The 27,885-nt window shown below is 36.0% G+C and overlaps 1 protein-coding gene across 9 annotated transcripts; it reads right to left on the bottom strand.

Annotated features, from left to right (window-relative positions):
* Nucleotides 1-1,260: 1,260 nt before the first annotated feature.
* GEN1 (GEN1 Holliday junction 5' flap endonuclease) lies at nucleotides 1,261-27,791 on the bottom strand. Of its 9 annotated transcripts, none has more exons than XM_061154838.1 (15): nucleotides 27,579-27,791; nucleotides 21,137-22,545; nucleotides 20,596-20,771; nucleotides 19,516-19,702; nucleotides 15,987-16,163; nucleotides 14,351-14,461; nucleotides 12,088-12,161; nucleotides 10,427-10,518; nucleotides 8,797-8,947; nucleotides 8,447-8,483; nucleotides 8,276-8,356; nucleotides 7,212-7,342; nucleotides 5,300-5,361; nucleotides 3,664-3,804; nucleotides 1,261-3,112 (listed from the first exon to the last, which is right to left on the bottom strand). In XM_061154838.1, the coding sequence occupies exons 3-15, from the start codon at nucleotides 20,754-20,756 to the stop codon at nucleotides 1,779-1,781; spliced, it is 2,739 nt and encodes a 912-aa protein (XP_061010821.1). In that variant the 5' UTR covers nucleotides 20,757-20,771; nucleotides 21,137-22,545; nucleotides 27,579-27,791; the 3' UTR covers nucleotides 1,261-1,778. The 9 variants fall into 9 exon arrangements, with proteins under 9 accessions (XP_061010821.1, XP_061010824.1, XP_061010822.1 ...); XM_061154841.1 differs by having other exon boundaries at nucleotides 20,596-20,768; XM_061154839.1 differs by having other exon boundaries at nucleotides 21,137-21,243.
* Nucleotides 27,792-27,885: the final 94 nt, after the last annotated feature.

Below are 27,885 nucleotides of genomic sequence, written 5' to 3'. Positions count from 1 at the left end.
ACTGTAGTTTTGTAGTAAGTTTTGAAATAAGAATCAGAAGGGCAAGTATTACCTTGTCACTTTTCTGTAAAGATTATTTTGCCTATTCTGTGTCTTTTAAATTTCCATGTATATTTCAGAATTAGCTTATCAGTTTCTACAAAGAAATTAGCTGGAACTGGTGGGGATTGCACTGAATCTGCAAATTTGTTTGGGAAGTATTCTCATCTCAATATCAGGTCTCCTGATCCATGAACATGGATGTCTTTTCATTTATTTAGATTATCTTGAATTTCTTTCAGTGATATTTTATAGTTTTCAGAGTATATATTGTTTCTTTTGTTAAATTTAGTCCAAAGTATTTTTTTGTTGTTGTAATTTCATTTAGTATTATTTATTGCAGTTGTATAGATATACAACATGTTTGTATCTTGACCTTGTATCCTGCAACCTGTTGAACTCATTGATCAGTTCTAATAGTTTTCAGTGAATTCCTCAGAATTTCATAAACATGAGGTCTTACCATTGCAAGTAGCAATAGTTTTACTTTTTCCTGTCTAATCTGGTTCCCTTTAGAATTTTTGAGTGGTAGGTAAAGTAATGAATAACTTAATATTTGGAGGTATTGACGTATTATATATTGTTGTTTAGTTGCTAAGCCATGCCTGACTCTTGCCACCCCATGCTCCCAGAGTAGCCCGCCAGGCTCCTCTGTCCATGGGAATTTTCCAGGCGAGAATATTGGAGTGGGTTACCATTTCCTTGGGCTTCCCTGATAGCTCAGTTGGTAAAGAATCCTCCTGCAATGCAGGAGACCCTGGTTTGATTCCTGGGTTGGGAAGATCCACTGGAGAAGGGATAGGCTACCTAATCCGGTATTCTTGGGCTTCCCTTGTGGCTCAGCTGGTAAAGAATCCGCCTGCAACACGGGGGACCTGGGTTTGATCCCATTTCCTTCTCCAGGAGGATCTTCCTGACCCAGGAATCGAATCTGTGTTTCCTGCATTACAGGAGCATTCTTTACCCCTGAGCCATCCAGGAAGCCACAGATTCACTTTTTTTACAAAAAGGGAAAGAAAAAAGTGCTATAAAAAAGAAATCTGGTTCCCATACCACTATTAATTAGTTGCATGATCCTGAGCAAGTTTCTAATCCTCTTCTGGTTATACACTCTATTTTTCAAATCTTTGTCTACTTGGCATACCTGTGAACCTCTGGGGATATGTAAGAAGTAGCTTTCCAAATTTATTCAACTACTACAACCATGAGTTTCACTATATATAAAATTTTGTGAATTTTATTTCACAAAAAAGAATGAGATTACTGAAACTGGAAGAGCAGTTGAAAGTATCTTCACATTGAGAGTAAATATAACTCCCAGAAAGGCACAATAGAAGACATGAGAATGCAGGCAATGATAAAGAGTTATCCTCTGGGAAACAAGTTGTAATATCCAAAAATGCTTCAGAGGCTTGTGGAAGAAATGAGTAAAAATGAACAAATGGGTGCAGCACTTACTCTGTCTAGTGCTATGCTAACACTTTAAGGATATAACTAAAGCATAATCAATAAAGATATTTTTTTAAATGGAAAAAGTATGTTATAAAAATACACATTATCTGGAATTTTCACTACAGAGGATAGTGCTTTAAAACAGAAGTTTAAGGGAACATTTTAATTACAGTTTTGATTAAAATGGCAAGGGTCTCATAATATATAGAACCACATTAAATTTTTCTACTACACATTTAATCAGATACCTTCCTTCTGCTTCTGCTAATGCCAACAGTACCAGAATACTAAGTCATAGCTGAATATTTTAAATTTAAAGTGTTTTGGAACCTTAGTTTTAATCTCTGACTTAAAGGAAGAGGACTATCCAAACAGGTACCAGAGTCATCTTTATCCTTATGGTATCGTAGAAAACTCAGAGACTCATCTGGGAAACAGGCTTCTTCATTCCCAGCTGTTTCATAAGCCTGGACACACTGCTGAGTTTCTTTAATATATGCCTTAGGGTTACTCAACTTGGCATCATTTTTCTTGAACTGGGTTGGGCTATGCTTCTGAGAACTCTGCTTCATTTTTTGAGTTGTGGATTTAGCTTTCCCAAACTCTGGGACACTTTCTTCATCAGAGGAAGGTCTGTCAAGGCAAACGCTCTTTTTCATTACAGTTTTCTGAGCGATTTGAACGCCAGCTTTTCTACTATGATATAAAGCAGCATTTGGTGGCCCAGTTCTAACTTTGGAGGTCTTCGTTCCTGGGTTATTGACAGACAAAGGTACAGATGTATTTGATTTATTATTTTCTTGAAACAGCTGGCCTCCTTTTGGAATTTTACAGTTTCTAGATTCATTTTGCCAATGAATTCCTAGAAGATCCTTGGAAAGATGTGATGGACAATGAGAAGTATTATTAGCAACACACTGTTCTTTTACAGTAAGTAGGGACAAAGTTTTTAGGTCAACATCTGGTTCTACAGTATTCTGAGGATATGATTTTATAAGTATTCGTTCCTTTAAGGGTAAATCCTGAAGACGTAAATCACTAATGCCAGAAAGGAGGTCCTCCTCAGGATTAGTCTTCTGAAGATCCCAACAGGGGAGTTTATTAACACTGGTGGTATGCCGTTCTGATTCACAACACAACTGCTCTGGATTATTTTTAAAACTGTCAGGAATAGCTGTTTCAAGTTCCGATTTTAAACCATGAGTGAATGTGTTCCTGGGGATGGCCGGAGAATTACTAAAAGAAGTACCTTCCCAGTCAATGGTGCTCAAGTGCAGATCAGCAACTGCGGATATATTATGGGATGAGGTACTAGGTTGACTAGATTCTGCAGTTAGAGACTTAGTGATATCTTTAATTTGCTGCATAGCCAAAGGTCTTGGAGAAGATATTAACTGTTCTTGTGTAGTCAAACAGGCAGCATCTTCAGGTAAAAGCAAGACATTCAATGATGTGGAAATAAATTCCTCGGGTGATGTAGAATCAGGGGAAATTTCCAAGCTTAACTTGGATTTCTGCTTAGGAAAGATTTCCCATGTGGGTTTTAAAGTCATGAGTGATTGAACATTCATCATCTCATCTGATTCTGGCAAAATGTTTCCTTTAGACTTAATTTTCATGCCTGAAAAGAAACAAATATATAATACAATTAAAATCTATTTTAAATCTATTTTATTTTCTTTAACATGGGTAAATAAAAAGAGTTCAGATCAGAAATCTATATGATCAATTTTTGCCTCTTTTGGCTCAGTGCATTCCTGAAAACTGTTTTATACCTAATTATAACAAAATAATTATTAATAAAATATTATAAAATATTTTCTTTCAGAAATACTGTTATTACTGTCATGTTATAAAATAGTGTTAAAATTTCTTCATTGAGTTCTGGGAAATAAAGAAAATGTATTTATAATCCTAAATATGTTACACATGCTAGTTGCTCAATAAATGGTTAGTGTAATTACTATTATTAATACTCAGTTAAGTTAACAGACTCAGAGCAGAATGATTTTTTCCTGGTTTTTACATTTTAAGTATGTCAAGACAAAGGAGCAAGAGTATAATCCTTACTCTTGATTTTACAGAACTTTCAGCAAAATTTGGACAAGGTAGGTTCAAATAGGACAATTTATGTATGTTTCAGCATAAACAGTTATCAAATGTGATACATACTTTTTTGTTTCTTCTCTTTATTTTCTGACTTTTGTTTTTGGTAAATAGCAACAATCTCAGGATAAGCTGCTTCAAACAATGACTCCTCTTCTATTGTTTGTAGAGCCAATTCTCCATGTTTATTTTCTATGGCATAATGTTCTAAAGGATTAAAAATACAATAAAACAACCTTACTAACAGATCTGAAATACTCCATTTTCCCAGGTAACTCAGTTTACCAGGTCAACTAGGTCATTCACAAATGGGTAACTCATGCAAATCTTACTTTACAACATCTCTATTCTAATAATCTGTTGATATAGAAGTGAGCTTTTTCCACTTGGCAAGAGCTGGAAAGAAGTTCCACTTAAATTAGAACTTTAAATTTCTCTTATTTCAGAGATGGTAGGAACAGCTTGGAGAAAACTTTATTTATATAAGGTTAGTCAGTTTTGATTCAGTATAATAAGTGTAAAATTCCAGATAAAGAACGGAAACAGACAATTTCCTAAAACTTTAACATTGGCTTTCTTTAGTAGTAGCTTCTGAAAAGGACAGAATTGATAGGTCATCAAAAATATTACCATTTTCCAGATCGCGTTTCAAAGATTACCAGTCTCTTGAGGAAATACCCAGGCTTATTGGACTCACAAGAACTCAATAAACAAAAATGAGAATGCTAATGTGTACATTTACAATGAGATACATAAATAGTACACTGGATTCTTATGTTTATCCTATATGAGGGCAAAACTACATAAGAAGCCAAACTATCATGAAATGTAAGTTAATGTGTCTGAAGTAGAAACAATGGAAACAAGTGAACTTAAGAGTATTTCTTCAAGCAACCTGGGGCTCATTTTCTCCTTAAGGGATAACTCCAACAAGGATAAGTGAAAGTGGGCACCTAACCCTGAGTTCTAGACAGAAGAGATGCATGGCCAAACTGGGTTAATGCCATTGTCTTTCCTGAAAATACACTCTAGTAGGTGAAATTGTTTCTACATGGTTTTCAAAATTCATTAGCTACTTTCCTATTATTCCCTTGAACAGCTTATGTAATTCTTTATCCTTTATCAACTAGAACTTTTATTGACAAATCTACTCTCTCACTCAGTCACATGTAATTATACAATCTAATTTTACAGCCAAACAGAAATGAATTTGGGATTATTTTCCATTTTAAGTGCTCAGTACTTCCCCTGCCTTCAGTTTTGGAGCTAATTCAGAGTTCACTGTATTTCTGTCTACAGAAAATAAGAGTAATTTGACACTATAAATTCCCATGAAAACTAAATATAGTAAAGAAAGAAAAGGAAGGAAAGGAAAGGAAGAAAGGAACGGAAGCACCACAGGGGCTATCAGCAACCTTCATTTCTTGAGAACTGACTATACAGTGAAATCCAACGACCAGACTATTTGTAGTAGTATTTTCTTGAGAAATATATGTCAAAACCATTTCCATATTGCTTTTGTAAATATTATCTACAAAAGGAATATCAATTTAAGACATTTAAAATTTACTCTGAGTTACATATAGCACAGGTACACTGGTGTATGTGATCTATTTCTTTTTATATACACATGTTTTACACATGATATCTGCTAAACATACGTGACTAAATGTTATAAATTTTCCTTAAAGTATGTACATACCAGGCTTTTCCCATTCTATTTCAAAACAATGAACTCCATTTCTGATTCGGTTTTTAACGATTCTGAAAAAAAAAACACAAAAAAACACCACATCTAATGGGGTCTAATTGCATGAGTTATTTGGAAATCTTCAATTTGTTGACTGAATAACTCAATGCCCACTAGTTTTTATTGTTTTAATAATATTCTAAAGATTCTGTAAGGAACTTCTGTGTAGTTATTTCTGATTTGCTTATTTAAAAGATAGTGTTTACATGTAAATCCATGACTGATTCATGTCAATGTATGGCAAAAACCACTACAATATTGTAAAGTAATTAGCCTCCGACTAATAAAAACAAATGAAAAAAAAAAAAATAAAAGATAGTGTTTATAATTGTTAGATCTTATCAGATTTTCCTCTCATTATTATTCAGTGTTCCTCTTTTACATAATAACAACTTTTGTTTTAAAGTTTATTTTGCTTTTATTAACTTTGCTACATCACTTTGGTAAATTTTTGCCTTGGTAAATCTTTTAAGCTCTTTTATTTTCAAACTTAATATAGTTGTATTCTGCTTAATCCAGTTAAGTTTAATCTACTTACATTCATTAAGATTACTGACACAGTTGGATTCATTCATACATCTTATTTGTGGTTCTGGTTACCTCATCTCAAAGATCACCTTTGTTATTTTACCTTTCCACCTTCCTATATCTTTTGGTTGGAGTTTTACATTCCTATTTTATGTACTGGTTTTAAAGACAGAAGTTGTATTTCTCATGTTTTAATGGTTATCCTTAACTGTTTACATGCATACTTTGGGATGTCAGTTTATTATCATAAACACATATTAACTATCAAGCATTATAAAGATACGTATATACACATTTTTTCCATTCAGTTTATTAAATTAGCTAAATATATTTTATCAATTTCTATGGTTGACCGCTGTTTGTTATTATCCTCATCTTCCCCCAAGTTCATTTTCCTTCTTGCTGAAGTCAACTTTTAACAGTGCTTTTAATGAGGGTCTGTGAGTGGCAAACTTTTAATCTTCATACGTCTGCAAGTGTCTTGCCAACCAGTGAATAATTTTATTTTACTTTTTCCAACCAGTGAATAATTTTAATGATGTCTAGGTTGCCAATTATTTTTAGTCAAAGCTTTGAAATATTACTCCATCATTCTGACGACTACTATTGTCATCAAAGATGTATGCTAATGGATTGTGACTCCTTTGGAACTTATCTTTTTTCTTTAACACTTTCCCAAAACTTTTTATTTTGAAAATTTTCAAACTTTAAGAAAAGTTTCAAGAATAGTAAAATGAATAATCATATACCCTTCACTGAGAGTCACCAATTCTCAGTTTCAGCCCCTCCACTTACTTTACCACTTACTGTTCCCTTTCTGGTCCACTGAGGTAATTATCTAGTTAAGCCTAGCTACAACTTTTATAGGGGCCTCCCAGGTGGCACTAGTGGTAAAGGACCCGCCTGCCAATGCAAGTTAGACATAAGAGACGCATGTTCAATCCCTGGGTCGGGAAGATCCACAGCAGCCTACTTCAGTCTTCTTGCCTGGAGAATCCCTCGGACAGAAGAGCCTGGCGGGCTAAAGTCCTCAGTGCCGCACAGAGTCAGACGCAACTGGAGCAACTTAGCCCAGCACACTTTTTCTGTTTCTTTCTTGTAACAGCCTATCATTACTACATGTTTGAGGCTGAGAAGTGTCAGAGCATTAACTATGTTATCCTGACACTAACCCCTGAACTAACTGTTAATATTCCATCGGACCTTTCCTCCATTCTTCTAAAATAAAGAGATATATTGATATATCCTGCTATTAAAGATATTAAGAAGAATATTTTAGATCATAAGATGTTCCAAAGAAAACACAGGGATTTGTCCGTACAATTCTTTATATTACCGAATTGGCTGCAGCTGATCAGAGTTCCTTCGACCGAGCTTCCTTTCTGTCATGTCATAGTGGGTCAACAGTGTCAACAATTTCTCACATGCATAGTGATTGGGCCACTCCATTTTTTCAAGAGTAAATCTCTGTAAATGTAATAAAAAATATAATAAGACTTCATTATCTCTTGGTGAACAAATAGCACTCTCAGGTGATCTTATCTTTTCCGTAAGAGATAACTAATATTAAAGTTGTGTCAACAAGAAGATTCCCATAATGGGCAGTGAGCCTCCTAAGGAGGCAATATTGCATGATTTCAGCGTGAGGGTTCTGGGTCTGAATGCCAGCATATTTCCTAGATGTTGGGTAAATTACTTAACCTCTTTTAGCCTCAGGTTTTCTCACTGTAAAATACAATTCAGCACACTGATTATGAAGTTAGGGAAGATTACATGCAATGTGTTAAATATAATATCAAATTTTAAACATTCAATAAATGTTGGTTGCCATTATTATTACTGTGGTTGTAGAGCTAAGCAATAAGCAGTTACAATTTATTGAGTGACTGTTTCTCTACTTACTATACTAGGGGTTAACACAAATAGTCTCACTTAACCCTCAAAGTGACTTCACAAGATAGGTAATCTTATTTCTTTTTCTGAGGAAAACACATATCCAGGGTTACACGGTAAGTGACAGACTGTCCAAATTTAAATTTAGGTCATTGCACTTGTAAACTGTACTGTCTTCCATAACAATATACTTGATCTTCACATTCTCCAGTTATTAGCATCTCTCCCTCAACACAGTCCTCAACACAGCCCTGAAAACAACACATCTGCACATGGTCCTTAAGGAGTCTTGTAAAGAACAGCATAACTGTGATTTGTCTTACAGTCTGCAATATATAGCTATTATGTGATAAAGGAATGAAAAGTAGATATAAATATTTGTAAAACACACATGTACTCAATAGCTATCTACTTCAAACCTCCTTTCAGAGCAATCAAAGTGATTACCCCTTCTTGTCTTTTAGTATCCAACTTTACACTGTAAAGTAAGAGTTTATTTTCAGATACCTGAAACAATAATAAATCAGGTCTTTGGTACCTGACTGCCTTCACCAATTTATCCTTGTTCAGAAGGAATTCTTGAGTAACCTAGCAAGAGACAAGAAAGTAAGAATGGAGACTTCAAACTTTTATAAAAAGCTTCTGAGATAAATACATAGTTGAATTGTTACTCATTACCTCATGGAATGGGAATCCCTCACAACTGCAAGCTTTTCTGAAAATAAGTTATATACAGGTTATTAATATAATCAGGCAATTTTAGGTAGATTCTAAAATCATCACCTCTAATCTCATCTCCTTTATTGAAAAGTGTTCTTGCATAGTATACCAGTTATCAACCTTCTCACTGAAATATTATTAAATTACTATCTTCTAAGATGGCCAAATTTTTTAACAGAATCAAGAAAGGGATTTTGTGAAACATTATTAATCTACACATGAGGGGAAGTTATGTGGAAATAATTCAACCAAAGGTATATAAACAGGTCCCATGGCAGAAAACACTGAGTACAAAAATAAAACCTTACTTCTTAATATTGTATTCTACTACATTCAGTTGCCTCTCATGTTCTGTACGGTGCCATTCACAAGGACAACAGTATTCATAATCATGTGGTTCACAGTATCGATCAGTTTGACATAATTTGCATCCATTATGTTCATGATCCTTAGATGAACCTTTACGGAAACACAAAAAGTATAATTTTCACTGCCTTTTAGAATTATTTTCTATATACATTTTTTTCTTTGCCTTACCCAAATTTTTAAAAACAAATACTGCCTAGCATAACACCTAGCATATAGAAGGGTTTCAATACATTTAGGTTGAATAGAGTAATAAACACAACAGTAATTCTTAGGATAAACTAATTCCTTAGCTGTTAGCATCACTGGCATTATTTTAACTTTTTGTAAATTACTCTTCTATCTGAAAGTGTTAATTTGTAACATGACTGTACATTTAGAGTAATCAATGGAAGACTGTGGAGTAAGTGGTAGTTACACACAAGAAGGATATTGTTGGTAAAAAATTATAATAATCCTTAAAATTTTAAAAAATAAGAATATGAAAGGAATACAGCAGTTATTACCTCTGCTAGTGGCTAGCTCTCAGTTACCTATAGAGCTATTTTTAAACTAAGCTTGGAACATAAACAAATTCTGGTTGTGGCCTGGATGTTGGGCCCTAGTGACCATTAAAAGGAAAGCATGACTACCTTCAACACTGTCTTGAGAAGACATGAGAGCTTACATAAGTGATATGACCTAAAACCATAATTCATGAGGCATCAAAAAAAACCCCTGCAGAATGGCATCTTATCTATAAAAACATTTATTTCTTCCACGCTATCATCTATAATTCTTAAATGCCAATGAAAATATATTAAGAAAAATAGAGCAGAATTTCTTTTAAAAGATGAGCTAACATGATCTCCTAATCTCTCCTGAGAGCAAAAGGATTTTTTGACCCAGTACAAGTCAGAAACATCTTTTTTTTAAAAAAAGAAAAAATAAAAAGAATTCTTATATTACAAAGAGAGAGATGGGTTCTTTATCTATTTATTAGTTTCCTGATCAGGGATTGAACCCGTGCCTTTGGCACTGAAAGCATGGAGTACTAGCAACTGGACTGCCAGGGACTTTCCATGGACGTCATTTTTTAATCAAGACTATTTAATCAAGACTAATGAAGAGAATCCAAGCTATTTTCAGTAACAGTGAACATGTATTAGAAATTAATGTTAAGTCACTATCTTCACACACAATAAAAATATACCATATAAATATAAACAAATCACTGATATAAAAACAAGGGGCTTCACTTCCATTTTCCCCTAAGATTTATCAGCAGAATTTTTTCTTAAAATGGATTTCTACATTGAAAACATAATTTTAACACTGAAATAATTTGATAATGCAGTTTGAAACTACAGTTATCCTGTATCTATCATTGATACGACATTACTTCACTCAGTAAGTATTCACTGAGTGTCTACTGTGCGCATGCGACCCAACTCCTGACTGCGGTTCCCAATCTGCTAAAGAAGGGAGGTAAGTAAAAAGGACCACAGGAATAGATATGAAGCATAGGCACATACTAAACATAGGCAGCTAGACAGCAGTGTTACAGAGATACCACTCCTGATGTCTGCTCACCTGGATGGGAGCACACAGAGCAATGAGCCAGTTTGTTAACGAGTGCTGGTTGTGAATTAGAGTAACAAGACTTTTCACTCCACTGATTAAACCTTTAAAAGAAAATGGTTTAAAAAAAAAAAAAAACAATAAACAAATACTAAGGTCACCAAACTGCCATGTTCTCAAAGGTCAGGCTATTCTGCTCCTTTCCACTTGCCTACTTATTTTCCCTTTGGCAGTAAAGTTGCTATCCCAGCCTGGGAACATAAAAACATAAGATTTAAAACTCAGGGGAAGGTTAGTCTAAATTAATAAAAGTTAGAATGACAGATTATTATAAGAAAATATAACCTCATTATTTTCAACTGTGAAGACAAACATAAAATACTGCCAAAAGTTCACCTTTGCTGAAACTGTCTCAATAAGAAAGATTTATTGTTAGCCAAGAGCCATATTTGCTTGCTTTTCCTTTTTTATTTTACTCTTCACAATTCCCAAATCATTCCTTAACTCATCCCCATGCCAAAGTACACCATTGCTTTCCTGCTTTGGAAAACGGTAATTGCTGATATTAACAATGAGTTTATTAAAGTCTTAGATCTATCATTAGTCTTACAGTGGAAAGACAGGCATCTTAGGAAAGAGCACGAATATCTGAAATCTTTCTCATGGTCATCCCAATCTTCATTTCTACCACTTGATGCTTCTTTTCATTTATTCACTATCTCATACCTACTGGAGGCCAAGATTATTTTAACTGTCCCAGTGTCCTGGTTCCTTTCCTTCTATTCATTCTATACTTTATTATCACCAATATTCATTTTTTATAAAAATTGCCCTCATCAAGCAAATGATTGATAGATTCATTTTGAAAGCTCAAAACAAAACAGCACAGTTTGCAAACTTTAATATACTCTAATCTTAATTTTCCTGAATCCTCAAATGAAGTGAAAGTGTTAGTCGCTCAGTCACGTGTGACTCTTTGCAACCCCATTGACGGTAGCCTGCCAGGCTCCTCTGTCCATAGGATTCTCCAGGCAAGAATACTGCAGTGGGTTGCCATTTCCTTCTCCAGGAGAATCTTCCAGACCCAGGGATTGGATCTTGCTCTACCGCATCACAGGTAGATTCTTTACCTTCTGAGCTATCAGAGAAGTCTGAATCCTCAAATCATATAGTCTAAATTCATTGGAATTTGTGAATATAGAACAAAGGATAGTGAAGTAAAACTTTTGTTCAAGTGTTACTAATTAAATATTTGCAATATGTCAGGCATTTCATTTATAGAAAAATACAGTACTGAAGTATTTATATAAAAATAATTTGAAATATAAAATTAATTATGTTGGTTTATCTCTACTTGTTGATAAAATAGTCTAAGATAGCTTATAAATGTCCATGGTTATAAATGTCCATGGTTATAAATAAACCCATTTGACATCTTACTACTTGTGTTTGTATTGAGCTAATAATATTGATGATGCAAACCATGGCTTAGGACATGTTCTTTTCAACTTTCTTTGGAAAACATCAGAATAAATAAGTGATTGTCAATGAAAACATAGATCAGCTTAAGAAGACAAAACCCTTTTTTGGCAAGTCCAATACTTATTGTATACACTATTAAATTCAACAAGACTAGAAGACTAATGTCATAAGCAAAAATAATTTTTAGTTACCTCTGAAGTAAACTTTGCCCTTTCAAAATCTTTATCAGTTTTAATGCTTGCTCTTTTCCAACTCCAGGGACTCCCTTTCAGAAAGCAGGAAAAGAAATTCAAATGTTAATCATTAAGAACAGATAAAATGAAGGATGATGCATTCATTCAATGTAGGACTGTGCAGCTCAGAGAAGGAGGTAATTCTACGTGTGCAAGATGCATTGTTAGGTGTAAATGAAAACTGCAGAAGAGAATAAGGTGTGGCTTAGATTTGTAGGTTAAATAGCAATTACAGTGTTAACTTATGTAACCAAAAAAGCCAGAGTTACATACAAAAGCTCTTACAGTTTATTTTAGGAGAGGGAGGAACAGCATTTTAGATGAACAGCATTTCATTTTCTATGTTCATTATTTTGATAATATTTTAATTTAACCTAACTATGCAATATTTATAATCCAGAAAAGGCATGTTCTTTGACTATATGAAACATTTAATATTGAAAGATCCAGACATCCAATAGAGCAAAGGAGAATTCCAAGTAAATTCCTGAAATCAGTAACTTAAAATTAAAACAAGCATTTAATTTCCAACACATCTAGATATATCTAAATATATATAAATCTATATCTAGATATATATACATATATATCTAGATATATATAAATAAATCTAGATATATATAAATAAATAAATGTATATTCACATGACAATTTCTGGTTTAGAGTCTTCTACTTCCTGTAAAAGTTTATTAATATGCCTTTGTAAGCAATGCTGCTCTTTAGCCAATATGCATCAGGATAGACACACCAGTGTTAAAATACTTCCAAACTGGTTAGTAAACAGTCACTGCCCACATATCTTGAGCGCCTGCTGGCAAAGGGGTCTCCTCCCTAATCTGAGTTCCCTTCCCAACCCACCTACACTCAGGATTAGGGTAACACATGGCACAACAGAGGGTGCCAGAAACTTGTTCCATTTCTACAGCCTATGTCTTTAGTAAACCAGTTACTAGATATTTTGCATATGACCCTTCTTGTATCAGCATTTAGTTACATATTAAATTTTTTTCCAAAAATTTTTCCAGCAAATTATGTTATTATAGTAGTGTCTTAAAGATCATTAAGTACAGTGATATAAATAGCAGTTTTGGTTGCAAAGATACAAAAAAATCAAAACAGGCAAGGCTAGTCTATAACATAATAAATACCACTATAGCTGAAACTGGTTCTTGTGAGTTCAAGTTTGCAAATTTCTTCTTATGTTCAACACTGGGCTGTTTCCAGACTTTAATTATGATACAATTACATTTAGGAAATAGGAATCTTCTATTTCAGAATGAGAACTACAATAATTATTTTTTGTGTTATTTAACAGCTTTTTTTCCTCCTGTTTTCTTTTCTTGTTAAAAAAATTGTTGATTTCTCTATTTGGTCACTGGTGACATAGATTAGAAATCAGAATTAATAATTTCCTATCCTATTACTTATTCCCTCTCCTATACTCTAGTGAAAAAAAAATACATGTCATCCCTCTTTAGACTTCGCTTACAGATACAGTCTACAGTATAATGAAGGATTTAATAAGGATACAAAGATGATCAGCAGGGACATAATAACGGGACTATATAAAAACAGTAGGAGCTACAATATAAATCATTTTGTATTTTTAAATATCATATTTATGAATGGGGTTATCACTGTAATTCTTAATTCATCCCTCACCTATTATACCCATCTGTCACTGAGTATGTATTGTTATCTTAAGATATAAAATAAAAAGCCTTTCATGAGCAAAACTCAATGAAATGCTAACAGGCATAGAGGGATGAATGACTTAGCCCAATAATCATGTTACCTAGCAACAGTAACAATAACATGGAGCATGTGTACAGTTAGAAAGTTACTATAGAGATTCAAAACCAGAACACAGACAAACAGTGATAGAAACTAACACTGGCATGAGACGAGAAAAGAGTAGCTCCTATATTTCTCTAAAAGGAGAGTCAAATGTGAATGTGGATCTCTTAGAGTAATGGTATACTGAGATTCAAGCTGTAGTACCAGTTAGATTCTATTCTCATTTATAACATTCAGTGTCATAGTGCGCAAGCATTTTAATGCCACCTGAATGTTGATTATTTTAGTTACTGAATAGTTTATTACACCCATATCTAAATTAGGTCCTTAACTATATAATACCATATTATATTCATATTTATGTAGCATGTAAAGTATCAGAAAAAGCCACTATGAATAGTAAATAAATACAATTTCAGCATACCTTTGGAAGATAATCACAGCCAAGCAGTACTGCCAGCCCAACCAGAGCATCTCTATTCAAACCTAGTTTACTCGTGATGGATGACATTGCATAACAGTCAACATGTGGGTCCTAGAAGAAAGTACAGATTTAGTTTCATCTTCAGAAAACTAAACAAAATAAACATTGTAAAACATAATTTGCAAAGCTGCCTCTAAATATTTATTCTGAAAAGTTTAAAATTATCTTGATCACCAGAATCTTCATATAAGCTAACATTTTAACATCTGGAAATAAAATCAAGTTTCAAAAATAGCTTTAAAAAAATAACTATAGTAGTCATTTTTTTCTTCTTGTTTTTTGGTGTCTACAAAAGTAGATTTTCATCTTACATAATTAAACATAAAATGTATATTATAGAAAGTAAACATTCCCTGTAAATGAATCATCTGAAGTAACTATTATTGACAGCCATGCATAGTCCTCTAAGAAACTCTTTCTTTAACACATATATACAAATGCTTATTTAAAGTAAAAGTAGGATTATATAAAAATACTATTTTGCAATATTTCTTGCCCACTAATACATTTGGATATCTTAGTCGCTTCAGTCGTGTCTGACTCTTTGCAATCCTATGGACTGTAGCCCTCCAGGCTCCTCCCTCCATGGGATTCTCTTCAGGCAAGAATACTGGAGTGGGTTGCCGTGCCCTCCTCCAGGGTATCTTACTGACCCAGGGATTGAACCCTCATCTCTCATGTCTCCTGCACTGGCAGGTGAGTTCTTTACTACTAGAGCCACCTAGGCCTTAATGACTGCTTACTATTATATTAGATGGACTCCAAGATAGTTTTTCTTGATGGGGACACTGGAAGCATTTTCAGAAAGATAACAGAATTTTCTGGCAAATGGTTTAGTTTTTCTGGCTTCAATACATCAAATGTCCATAATCTCCCTTGCTCAACCTTGAACAGTTACAATGAATATGTCCCATGTAGTACCTGCCTCCATGAGAACCATGGCTGTATTTAGCCATTCCCTATCAGTGGGGATTTGGGTTGTTTGCCAAGTTTTTGCAAGTATTGACAATGCTGCAACTACTAATAACATCCTTGTATCTCTCTCTTTGCATACTTGGGGGTGTTTTCAGGCTTACTAACAGTGGAAATTCTGGTTCAAGGTAGTACATATCATATGACATTTTGTAATACATAATTGAAACTGATTTAGAGTTAAACCATGTGAAACAAATCCACATTTAAAAGAGAATGAACCATGCAGTAGTGATATTTTTAATATGAGTAAACATTTAATTTAGCAATTGCTATGTACCAAGAATTATGGTAAAGAATCCCCCTGCAATGCAGGGGATGCTGGTTCTATCCCTGGGCTGGGAAGATCCCCTGGAGAAGAAAATGGCAACCCACTCCAGTGTTCTTGCAAGGAGAATCCCATGGACAGAGGAGCCTAGCGGGCTATAGTCTGTAGGGTTGCAAAGAGTCAGATAAGACTTCACAACCACGTGCACACACACAAAAAACCACAAGCATTACGGTAAGCATTTTACAAGTTTTAGTTTATCTAATCCTCTAGTAATCCTCTTTAAAAAAAAAAAATAGTTTTTAAAACAAATGCTGAAAAAGAAAGAAAAAATACCTTGGTGTTCATAGTGAAATTCCTATAAACAGTCTGGGCCCCATAAAGGAAAGCGTCTCCATCATTGGTGAGGCAGCCATCCACATAACCACTGGCATTGAGGTAGGCACACATGGCTTCAGCTTCACCAGCAGCTTGGACCCAGGGAATTCCTAAGCATTCCAGCATATCAAGACACTGAGAAGAAAAAGCAGGTGCGACAAATCTAAGAACATTTGCATTACTGTTTTTTACGGTGTTTAACTTACGGCTATATTACAAATACTAATAGTACCTATTTAGGTGTGTTTTAAATTATGATATTTAAGAAATAATTGGAAATTTGAACACTGAATACTTTAGAGCATTAAGGAATGATTGCTGAACTTTTATGAACATTAATAAATACTGTATTGAGTCATATTTTTGTTTTTTAAGAGCTGTATCATTTAGAGAAAGGTACTGACCCATTAAGAGAAACAATACTATGTCTGGGATTTGCTTCTCTTGCTTGGAAAATCCCATGGATGAAGGAGCCTGGTAGGCTGCAGTCCATGGGGTCCCGAAGAGTCGGACACAACTGAGCGACTTCACTTTCACTTTTCACTTTCATGCATTGGAGAAGGAAATGGCAACCCACTCCAGTGTTCTTGCCTGGAGAATCCCAGGGACGGCGGAGCCTGGTGGGCTGCCGTCTATGGGGTCACACAGAGTCGGACACGACTGAAGCGACTTAGCAGCAGCAGCAGCAGCAGCAATGCAGAAGTAGGGAAGTGGGTGGGAATACAGGTGTAACAAAATTGCTCAAGTTGATAATTTTTAAAGATTGGTGATGGGTTACTTTTGTATTTATTTAAAATTTTCTGTAATGAAAAGCTAAAAATTTTGATGTCAATTAAAAAATAATCTGTATCCAGTTAAAAATCAATTTCAAATTTATATTTTTAAAGTAATGAATATTCAATTTTCACTGTTCAGTGTTATCTCAAGAGTTTGGCAATATCTTTAAATTATAATAATTAATCACACTAACATTTACATCCATAAAACTATAACAATCTTTTTCACATGATCACCATCCCAATATGAGCTCTTTCAAAGAAGTTCCAAGTACACAATTTTGGCTTGAGACCTTAAAGTTCAGTTTTTGTCACCTCCCCTGTATAATGAAACTCTCTTATTGTGGGAAACCACACAGGGGCTGGTTGTTGGAGTGCTCCAGGGAAGTCACAAGTCTGTGCAGGATGTTTATTATCAATCTGCTGATGTATAATCATCTGCTATAGCTTTCTTTGGGTTATGAATTTAACTCTGTTGGGTAGCTTATAGTTCAGCTTTACAGCTTAGTGCATTATTTTTTGTTATGTATCACACTCTCATTCTATCATTGGGGAATACTGGGTATGGTGAGGAAAAGTGGCTATTCACTTGTCTTTTCTCGAGGGACAGAATAAATCTCTCTTTTTTTTTTAACTGATTGTTTACATGCTATATTATGTAATAAAAAACCTCTGCCAGATGTTGCCCAAGGTGGACAAGGTTCAGAAAGACAAAGTACCATGTCAAAAAAAGGTACTCTTCAGGACTCCAGCTGGGCAACCTTATTAGAGAGATAGACTTGTTACAGGTGCTGCTCAACTGAAACATAGTTGTTTCTTCCTGCTAGTTAAAGTATCCTTTCAAAAAAAACAACAAGAGTTTAAATTATTCCAGATTCTTGTGTATGTCCTCCTAACTCTTTCCAAAAGCTGGCACAGAATTTGTGATGAGGTTGGCTGGAATTTTCCCTGCCCTAAGTCTCTATGATGTGGGGCAGAGGTTGTTTTGGAGGACTAATTTGTGCTTCTCACGCTTGCAACTAAAAATGGCAGTAGATTAGGAGAATGTAAGGCCTAGTAAAAGACTGGACGGAAATATGATAACGATTAATGGGCAGGCAACACTGAAACAACATAAAATGTCTAAGAACATCACAATTGGTGAAATAAAGAAATAAGAATAGAAGCATTTTCTCAAAAAGACAAACACCTGTTTGCTTTATACTGGGTGTTTAATGCCTTCAGTATGTGAACCATAGATATTTCTGGGAACTGATTATATAATAATTAGAATCCAGTAATTTTCTTCAATTATTGATAGTCATTAAGATGGAATAGTCACTAATTGAAAATTACTTTTTTTTAATCACATGAAAATAAAAAATAGAAAAAATAGACAAAACTTCTGGAGAAAAAAGCTTATTAATTTGTGCAATGTCTTTTAAAAGAAATTAAAATTTTAACCAACATTTAAGAAGAAAAACAGGGATATGAACTCAAAGCAAATATCATAAAAAGGTTTATATCCTTAGCCTATAAAGAAACTGAACAAAATAAAAAGTAAAACCTCAAAAAGGTTAAGTGGAAAAAGGATATGATGGTCATTACTTACAGAAGGACTAAAACTAACTTAATGTTTAACCTCATCATTAAAAGAATATGACATTTAAGTATGTATTATATGTATTCATATGTATTATATAAACCAAAAAATGTCTTTGACTTTGCATACTAAATAGTACAAAGATAAAACTCCTAATATCCAAAGATCTTGTGGATGCACTGAAATTGCTATCTCATACCTGTATTGGTAGGAAGTAGTTGGCAAGAGTTATAAAATCCTTCTTAAACTTAGGTCTATCAAGCCCACTTTGGGTAATTTTATTTTCAAATCACAAGAAAAAGCTATGTTCACAAAAAAATGTTTCTCACGATTTCATGTATAATAGAGAAGAACTGAAAGCAAACAATATACAATATACAATCATGGGGAATGATTTCAAGTACAACCATTACAAGTAATAATTCTGAATAGAATATGGTAACAAGAAAATACGAGTATGCTACATTAAGTGAAAAGTCCAAGATAAAAATTACCTGTGCATGATTATGGCAACTTTAAAAATTAAACACATTTAAAAAGATACAAAATAGTTATAGCTTCCTATTGTTTTACTTACATACTTTGTCTTGTTATAGACTTATCTTTGTTTTAAGATATATAATATTTTGTAACAGATAAATATACTAAAATAATAACTTTTTATAATTACAAAGCCCTGAGAGAAGCCAAATCAAATTATATCAACTACCATTAATCCTGAATGAGTAAAGTATGAATTAATGAGACTGCTATTCTGGGAATTTGTTAAGTGCTGAAGGTTTCATAAAACATTACATATTAAGTCCCAATTATGTACCAGTTGCTTTAGATATATGTATATTTTCTCTAATTTTCACTATAACCCTGTAAAGTATTACTACCCTCATTTTACAGAGTAGGAAATGAGGCAAAGATAGGTTAAAAATATTGCCCCTAGAGTTTCTAGATGCCAGAATAGGAACTTGAACACAGGTGAGTTTCACTCCAAAGCATAAACTCTGTTCTCTATTCACATTGGCCTTTTAGTGAAGACAGTTAAGTATTAAAGATACGGACCCACAAAGTTTATTACAGTAAAATCCACTCTCTAATTCAAATCAGAATTATTGAATCAGGCCCAAATGCTTACCTCCTTTAAGACTGTCTTAAAATGTGATCTCCCTGTTTTCTGAGACTGTGTTTTTCCAGAAGGTCCATACCGGATCTGATTCCTCTTACTAATGACATCAGCTTTCAGGTGCGGGGGTTCCCCTTCCATAACGAACACCAGCTTTACATCCATTAGCATTAAATATGAGATACGAAAAAACAGGTTTCTGAAATAGAAAAAGTTAACGATACTTTAATCATCATACATGAATAGCAGAAGTCAACATTGCAGAATGACATGGCAAAGACACTAGTATCAAAAATGTTACATGCAGTAATGTCTTACTTATTATGATTTTAAGTGGACTGAACTGAGAAACCACTGCTTGCTTTTTTAGCAAAGGAGATTTACGATTATTCTAATTGCTATGTGGAAAATGGTTTGGAGGAGGAGGAGGCCAAGAGAAGAAGGAGGGAAGCTAGTGAAAAACTTCATCTCAACAGGGCAGATAAGAGACGTTGCCATACACTGAGGTAGTGCTTCTGGAGAGAAGTTTGTGAATGTGACATATATTCTAGAAGGGGAACTGGCAAGACTTCAGATGGATTGGATATGGGGAGAGGTAAAGCAGGAGGAAAATGGCTCCCAAATTCCTGCCTTTTAGTCACTGAAACATCCTAGGGGATATGTTAAATAGGCAGGCAGGTATATGAGTCTGAAGCTTCAAGGGCATGAGATACAAATTTGTGAGTCACCTGTATGAGGTGACTCAGTGGTAAAGAATCTGTCTTTCAATGAAAGAGACAAGTGTTCAATCCCTAGGTCAGGAAGGTCTCCTGAAGGAGGAAATGGCAACCTACTGCAGTATTCTTGCCAGGAAAATCCCCTGGACAGAGAAGCCTGGTGGGCTACGGTCCACAGGGTTGCAAAGAATTGGACACAACTGACTGACTGAGCATGCATGCACACAACATGGAGACGGCAGATGTGGGCATGTTAATACATTTTAAAATCTCAAAATGCAAAACAGCAACAACAAAACAAATGAAGTGGAAACAAAACCAAGACAACCACGGCTTATGCGATCACATATCTATATTCTGAGAATGTTTACTCTACCTGAGGTGGGGCTTCATGACTGTCCCAATCATTTTTTTGACTGTCTGTGCTTCACACACCCAGAGACTCAGATCAACCGCAATGGTTTTCCCACTGAGACTGTGCAAGTGGACGTGTTGTTTAACAGGCTCCAGAATTTGCCACAAGCCATTTACTCCCATCCTGGTGGTTACCTGCTGTTATTTGAAACAAACTTTTCAAAAGATTGTTAAAAGACATAGAAGCTCAGAACAAAAATGTAGACAGTGTATCTTGAGCTAGTTAGGGGTGATTCATAAATAGTATTCTCATTTCTTTTACTGGTCAGCTCTTCAGGATGAATCAAGAATACCTGAAACATTAAAAATGGTGGTAATACACTCAGTGGCTACAAATTTAGCAGCTGATGTAGCAGCTGAAAAGTTATTAGCAGATTATAGCATGCTGAATTTGTCCTTAAAATCCACTCATGTCATCCAGTATGTTTCTCTGTATTACTGAAAAATAAAGTAACTTTAAAATTAAAAAAAAAAAAAAACAAAACTTTAAAATTTAAAGTCACCAAATGTCAATGGTTGTCCCTCTTCATTCTTTCTTCTTTTCCACGCTGCCTGTAGCAGTGGCTGAGAATAAAATTTTTCACATGGTCACATTAATACTGCATGAAATCTGGAAAATAAAGGAAAAGTTACCCTCATCCCAAAGGGTGGTAATTGTCTTTGCTCCAGTGAATAATAAGAGCTAACAAATGCAGAGAAAATCCAAGTATCTGGTAATGTGTATGTGTCTTCTTGAGAATTCACTCCTTGATTTACATACCTAAAGAGAGAATAGGACTAGTCCTCTATCATAATCAGGAAAAAACAAAAAGACAAAAACAAGGAAGAATGCAAACACATGAACAAAAGACAAAAACACAGGGTTAATGAAGGAAAACTGATGGAGAAGTGGCGGGGAGATAGAAAATGAAGAATTGAAGGAATACACAATTATTTTTTTAAAAAAGAGCATTGGCTTTTAAATTACAACATCACACATGTTCATTGTGGGAAAATAAAACATCTTTTAAAGAAAAATATTTTAAAATGACCTATTGTCCCATTTGGGCTTTCCTAGTGCCTTAGCAGTAAAGAATCCACCTGCAATGTAAGAGATGCAGGTTTGATTCCTGGGTCAGGACAATCCCCTGGAGGAGGGCATAACAACCACTCCAGTATTTTTGCCTGGGAAATCCCATGGACAGAAGAGCCTGTAGGGCGGGCTGCAGTCCACGGGGTTGCAAAGAATTGGACATGACTAAAGCGACTGAGTACAGTAGCACAGTTTCACTATTCAAAAAAAACTAATGTTAATCTGTTCTCTATGTACATGATATTTTAAAAACAAAATTGGCTTAAGCACTGCTATCGTAACCTGCTTTGGTATTTTCTATATGCAAGTTTTCCTTTATTAAACATCTATAGCTGTTTTTATTTTCCTTTATCATTATTTGATAAAAACTATTATGTAGCATTTGAAGATTCAGTCTGACTGTATAACAGATCAGTTCAGTCGCTCAGTCCTGTCCGACTCTTTGAGACCCCATGGACTGCAGCACACCAAAAGCTTCCCTGTCCATCACCAACTCCCAGAGCTCACTCAAATTCATGTCCACTGAGTTGGTGATGCCACCCAACCATCTCATCCTCTGTCATCCCCTTCTCCTCCTGCCTTCAATCTTTCCAAGCATCATCAGGGTCTTTTCCAACGAGTCAGTTCTTCACATCAGGTGGCCAAAATATGGGAGCTTCAACTTCAGCCTCAGTCCTTCCAATGAATATTCAGGACTGATTTCCTTTAGGATTGACTGGTTGGATCTCTTTGCAATCTAAGGGACTCTCAGGAGTCTTCTCCAACACCACAGTTCAAAAGCATCAATTCTTCGGCACTCAGCTTTCCTTATGGTCCAACTCTCACACCCATACATGACTACTGGAAAAACCATAGCTTGGATTAGACAGATATAGAACAGATATCCTCTGAGTAATGACCTTAATTCATTCTAAAAACACAAGAAAGGATACAAAAACGTATTAAGACAAAAACTCATCATAATGTAAAACCATTCTAAATAAAATGTAACTGTATTGTCTGCTCCTTTAACAGAGTCCATAGTAAAAGTAAATGTTCTCAAATTGTACATGACTGCAAAGAAAATAAATGCTGGAAGCATGGCTGTCCTTTTCTGAATCTTAATTTTAAATGTGGCCAGTGTTACAAGCAGTATTTTGTACACTCATTTTTATGAAGAGCTGCACAAACATTTGCTCATATGTCACTTTAGAAGGATTATAGATTTAAATAGAGAAGAAAGCATTAGCTAATGGTGGTTCCAGTGCTCATACTGTCTATTTCACAAGAAGGCCCACAGATTGAATGTGGGTGACATTGCAGCATATGCAGAATCAAGGTTGTCTTGCCTAAATATTAAGTAATGAAATATGGATGTAGTCATATTTCAATTAAATATGTGGTGAATAAAAAGCAATGTTCTATAACTTTATGAATGCATGAGTATCAAACATGACTTCAGTATGGCTTTTTTAGGGATGAGAGTCACACCTTCTGGTTTCTTGCAGAACACCTAAGAACAAGTCACGTGGTCTCAGGCAAGGCGCATCTTTTCCCCAGCCCTTCCAGATCTAAAGCTCACTCCTTGAAGTAAGCCAGAAAGAAAAACACCAATACAGTATACTAACGCATATATATGGAATTTAGAAAGATGGTAACGATAACCCCGTATGCGAGACAGCAAGAGAGACACAGATGTACTGAGCAGTCTTTTGGACTCTGGCAGAGGGTGAGGGCCGGATGATTTGGGAGAATGGCATTGAAACATGTAAATTATCATATGTGAAATGAATCACCAGTCCAGGTTTGATGCATGATACAGGATGCTCAGGGCTGGTGCACTAGGATGACCCAGAGGGATGGGATGGGGAGGGAGGTGGGAGGGGGGGTTCAAGATGGGGAACACACGTACACCCGTGGCAGATTCAAGTCAATGTATGGCAAAACCAATCCAATATTGTAAAGTAAAATAAATAAATTAATTAATTAAAAAAATAAAGCTAACTCCTTCCAACCACGGCTCTAACGTTTCACGACCTAGGTTGACTGCACATACATAAATGGATAGTAACGAATGAAGGATGTTGGGTGTCACACAGTGCAGTCTTGTCTGTCATGGTACATACACACACACATTTATGTGTAGGACTGATATGTAAACTGTACTCCTTCTCTGGTTAGGCTGCACAGGGATCTTAGTTCCCCAACACAAGCCCCTTGCAATGGAAGCCCACAGTCCTAACCACTGGACTGTCCAGGAATTCCTTTCTCCAAGTTATTGATAAAGGAAATCTAATCCCCTACTTTATCTTTACATGGATGCACACTATGGAGATGACTTTGAGCAGGCTCTGGGAGTTGGGGATGGACAGGGAAGCCTAACGTGCTGTAGTCCATGGGGTCACAGAATCGGAAACGACTAAGCAACTGAACTAAACTGACAATCAGCATCTAATTCTTGATTCCACCATCTCTCCTCAAAACTGTCTACCCTTGGTCATTCCCAAATACTCAGTTGCTTAGGCCAAAAACCTAGCTGTCATTCTTGATTGTTCTCTTTACTAAAAGCAACTTGATCAGCAAGTCCGTTGTTTCCAAAAACATACCCTAAATCCCCATTTCTAAAGAAAACTCCCTTAGTTCTTTCTGCAGTCTCCAATCTGGCCTCCCTGCTTCCACTTTTTTTACTTCCTACTCCTACACAATCATTAAAAGCTACACACAGAAGCCATTTCATTCTTTGTCCCTTTCTGGGCACCAGCTCTGCTTCTGAAGTGATATTAAGTAGCAATGGTAAGGCTGTAAAGCATTTAAAGTTCCAAAAAGGGACAGAATGTAACAATTTTTAAGATATCCAAGTACAACTACACTTAAAGATAGAACTGATGGTTCTTGCATGAGGTCATGATCAACCTGAAAAGGTTACTTGAAAATAGCTCAGCATTAGGTAAAATCTCAAAACACTGCACAGAGCACTCACCCTAAACTGTGTATAATTTTATGTTCCATTTTTACTTAAATAGCGTGAAATTAGAAATTTTTTGTGGTATAGGATTTGATGAGTCTCTACTCATATTTTATAATGTAATGACTTCATTGACATCAATCTGCTCATGCAATCAATGTATATTATTTATATAAAAAGAATCTCCTAAAATACTCATAATTCTTAAGAATTAATATGATGCAAGAACACTTATGTGAATAAGAGAAACTCATAGCAAATAATTTTATAGCCTTACTAGTGGCTTCAATTTATTTGCTTTAGTGAAAGAGCATTGGACTTGGGATAGAAAACCTAGAATTTTGATCTTGGATATACATTAACTATATGTGTAACCTTGGGAAAACATTTAACCCATCTACAAAATGAGAGGTGTTAAACCAGATGAATTACAAGATTCTGACATTATTTGAATCTCATAATCAATTTTGATAGCCTGGTATTTAAACTCTTATTTCAGATTATCACTTGGTAGAAAGAACACGGATTTCTAGTTTAAAGAAAGAGCTTAAGAATCCCCTTCAGATTAAAACAAAACCAAATCCTTTGATGTAACCATATGGTGCCCATAAATCAGTTTATGCTCCTAAAACTTCCTTAAAAGCTAATAAGCTTTTATTGGTTAATTATAAAACTGAATGAGGTGAGAAAAGCACAGAACCTTGCTAATTCCACTAATGAATCAAATTTAAAGAGCACAAAAAGAGGTCAATGGTTTTATTTATGCAAAAATATACATTTTATTAAACTAATTTTTCCAGTTTTATTTCAGGCATAAACATTAGAAATCTTTTTAATGATAAAGCAGGAAATACTTTTCCCAATTCTCATGTAGATAACTGTATTTTCATATAAAGTTTGGTAAACTGTGTAAAATTTATTTCAGTACAGGATTATACTGTATAGAATATACCACATAATTTCACTAATTAATGCTATGTTTATTATTTCTTGTTTTATTTTATCTGAATTTAGCCTAAACTTTGAAGCATAATATAACCCAGGTTTAACTTGCTAATAGTAAACACTTATTAAATGCTTATAATTTACCAGAACTCTTCTTGGTGCTGCAGATACAACAGTGAAAGATCAAGTCCTGTATTTAAGGACTGTGGTTAGGTGAGCTTAGAGATAAACAGGGAATTTCAACAATGAGACAAGTACAGGCACAGAGGTAAGGCTACAGAACTAAAGGAAAAGTAGTATATAGATCTGAAGAAGGCAGCTTATCTAGTGTAGGGCATCAAGGAAGGCTTCCTAAAGGAAGAGACAGCTAAGCAGAGTCCTTCCAACCATGTTTCCCATCTCTTACCAACAAGGACCACTTTGGCCGGAGGCTGTAGAGTTTTCATCTATTTTGACTATGTCACTATGCGTGTCACGGCAAGGGCTACAACAAGAGCATGTATTTGATTACCTTTAGAAATAAAGGGGAAGTGAAAAAGTTGGCTTAAAGCTCAACATTCAGAAAACTAAGATCATGGCATCTGGTCCCATCACTTCATGGCAAATAGATGGGGAAACTGGAAACAGTGGCAGACTTTATTATTTTGGGCTTCAAAATCACTGCAGATGGTGATTGCAGCCATGAAATCAAAAGACACTTTCTCCTTGGAAGGAAAGTTATGACCAACCTAGATAGCATATTAAAAAGCAGAGACATTACTTTGCCAACAAAGGTCCATCTAGTCAAGGTTATGGTTTTTCCAGTGGTCATGTATGGGTGTGAGAGTTGGGCTGTGAAGAAAGCTGAGCGCCGAAGAATTGATGCTTTTGAACTGTGGGGTTGGAGAAGACTCTTGAGAGTCCCTTGGACTGCAAGGAGATCCAACCAGTCCATCCTAAAGGAGATCAGTCCTGGGTGTTCATTGGAAGGACTGATGCTGAAGCTGAAACTCCAATACTTTGGTCACCTCATGCGAAGAGTTGACTCATTGGAAAAGACCCTGATGCTGGGAGGGATTGGGGGCAGGAGGAGACGGGGACGACAGAGGATAAGATGGCTGGATGGCATCACCAACTCGATGGACATGAGTATGAGTAAACTCCGGGAGTTTGTGATGGACAGGGAGGCCTGGCGTGCTGCTATTCATGGGGTCGTAAAGAGTCGGACACGACTGAGCAACTGAACTGAACTTAAGTATAGTTTGACATTAGTTTCTTTAGGGGTGTTCTGGGTTAGCGGTAAATATTTTTTCCATCTAGAAAGGAAGTGTTGGAGTATAGAAAGTGGATTACATAGCTAGATTAGCATGTCACGCGAAGAGTTGTGTAAAGACAGAAGTGGGAAGTAAAGCACCGAAACCTAAGCCAAGGATTTACACTTTCTTTAGTTCGGATGTTTATTGAGAGGGTAAACCAGGCACGAGCTGGTGGGGGTGGGGGCGGGAAAGAAAGTTTGTATATATAAACAACCACAAAGCCTTAAGGTAATTGCTACAAAGGAAGTTATTTTCAAACACAGAGTTAACACCGAAAAGGAGGAACACCTAAGTGTGCCCACAGGGTGATCGAGAAAGGCTCGCCCAAGATGGCCTTGCACCACCAGGCGTGGGACTTTGCCCCACCGGGCGCGGGCGAGACCATTCGGGACCCAGGGCCTCGGCTCTGCGCTTAGCGGCGGCGGACATCTCCCCCGCGGGGGCGAGCGCGCGCGGGGGGCGGGGAGACCCCGAGCTCGGAGAGCCGGGGCCCGGCCGGGAGTTCCGGGCCGCGGTCCTACTGGACCCAGAGAGAACCATGGGCGGTGTCCTGGGAGGAGGGGCGGGCGAAATAGGGACAAGAACATGGAGCTCGCCCCCAACCAGCTTGCAATCGCCCCCAGATTGCAAAGGGGCGGGTAGAGGGGTCTGGGCGGGGCCGTCTCTCTACAGATCCGCGCGGGACTTACCGGGACGAGCCTGCTTGCTTGGTTTTTGAAAGACGCCTTTCTGTCATTTATCAGTTTGGTATGAATTCTAACTACTGCTGCCTCCAAGTTTCTAAATGTTCCTCTACTCAAAAAAAAAGAAAACGAAAACTTGATTTTTCCCTCCCCAAACAAAGCCTAGACTTCTGAGGCTTAGCACTCAAGCCCAGAAGGCCCCCGGAAACCACTTGAATCCGGCGCCTCAGCCACCCGGCTCCGCCTCTTCCGGGAAGCGACTTCCGCCTTTCCGCGACCGCGGCCGCACACTCCGCGGCAGCGCCCAGCCAGT

This window comes from Dama dama, chromosome 11 (assembly GCF_033118175.1).
Source record: "Dama dama isolate Ldn47 chromosome 11, ASM3311817v1, whole genome shotgun sequence".
Taxonomy (NCBI): domain Eukaryota; kingdom Metazoa; phylum Chordata; class Mammalia; order Artiodactyla; family Cervidae; genus Dama; species Dama dama.
The sequence above is the reverse complement of the archived record's forward strand: the minus strand, read 5'-3'. Positions and strand labels throughout refer to the sequence as shown.

Coding starts and splice junctions, on each gene's coding strand:
- GEN1 (XM_061154838.1), bottom strand. CDS start 20,756: ATGGGAGTAAATGGCTTGTGGCAAATTCTGGAGCCTGTTAAACAACAC. Junction 19,703..20,595: donor GTCATGAAGCCCCACCTCAG/GTAGAGTAAACA, acceptor TTTCTATTTCAG/AAACCTGTTTTTTCGTATCT. Junction 8,484..8,796: donor GTAGAATACAATATTAAGAA/GTAAGGTTTTAT, acceptor ACTTATTTTCAG/AAAAGCTTGCAGTTGTGAGG.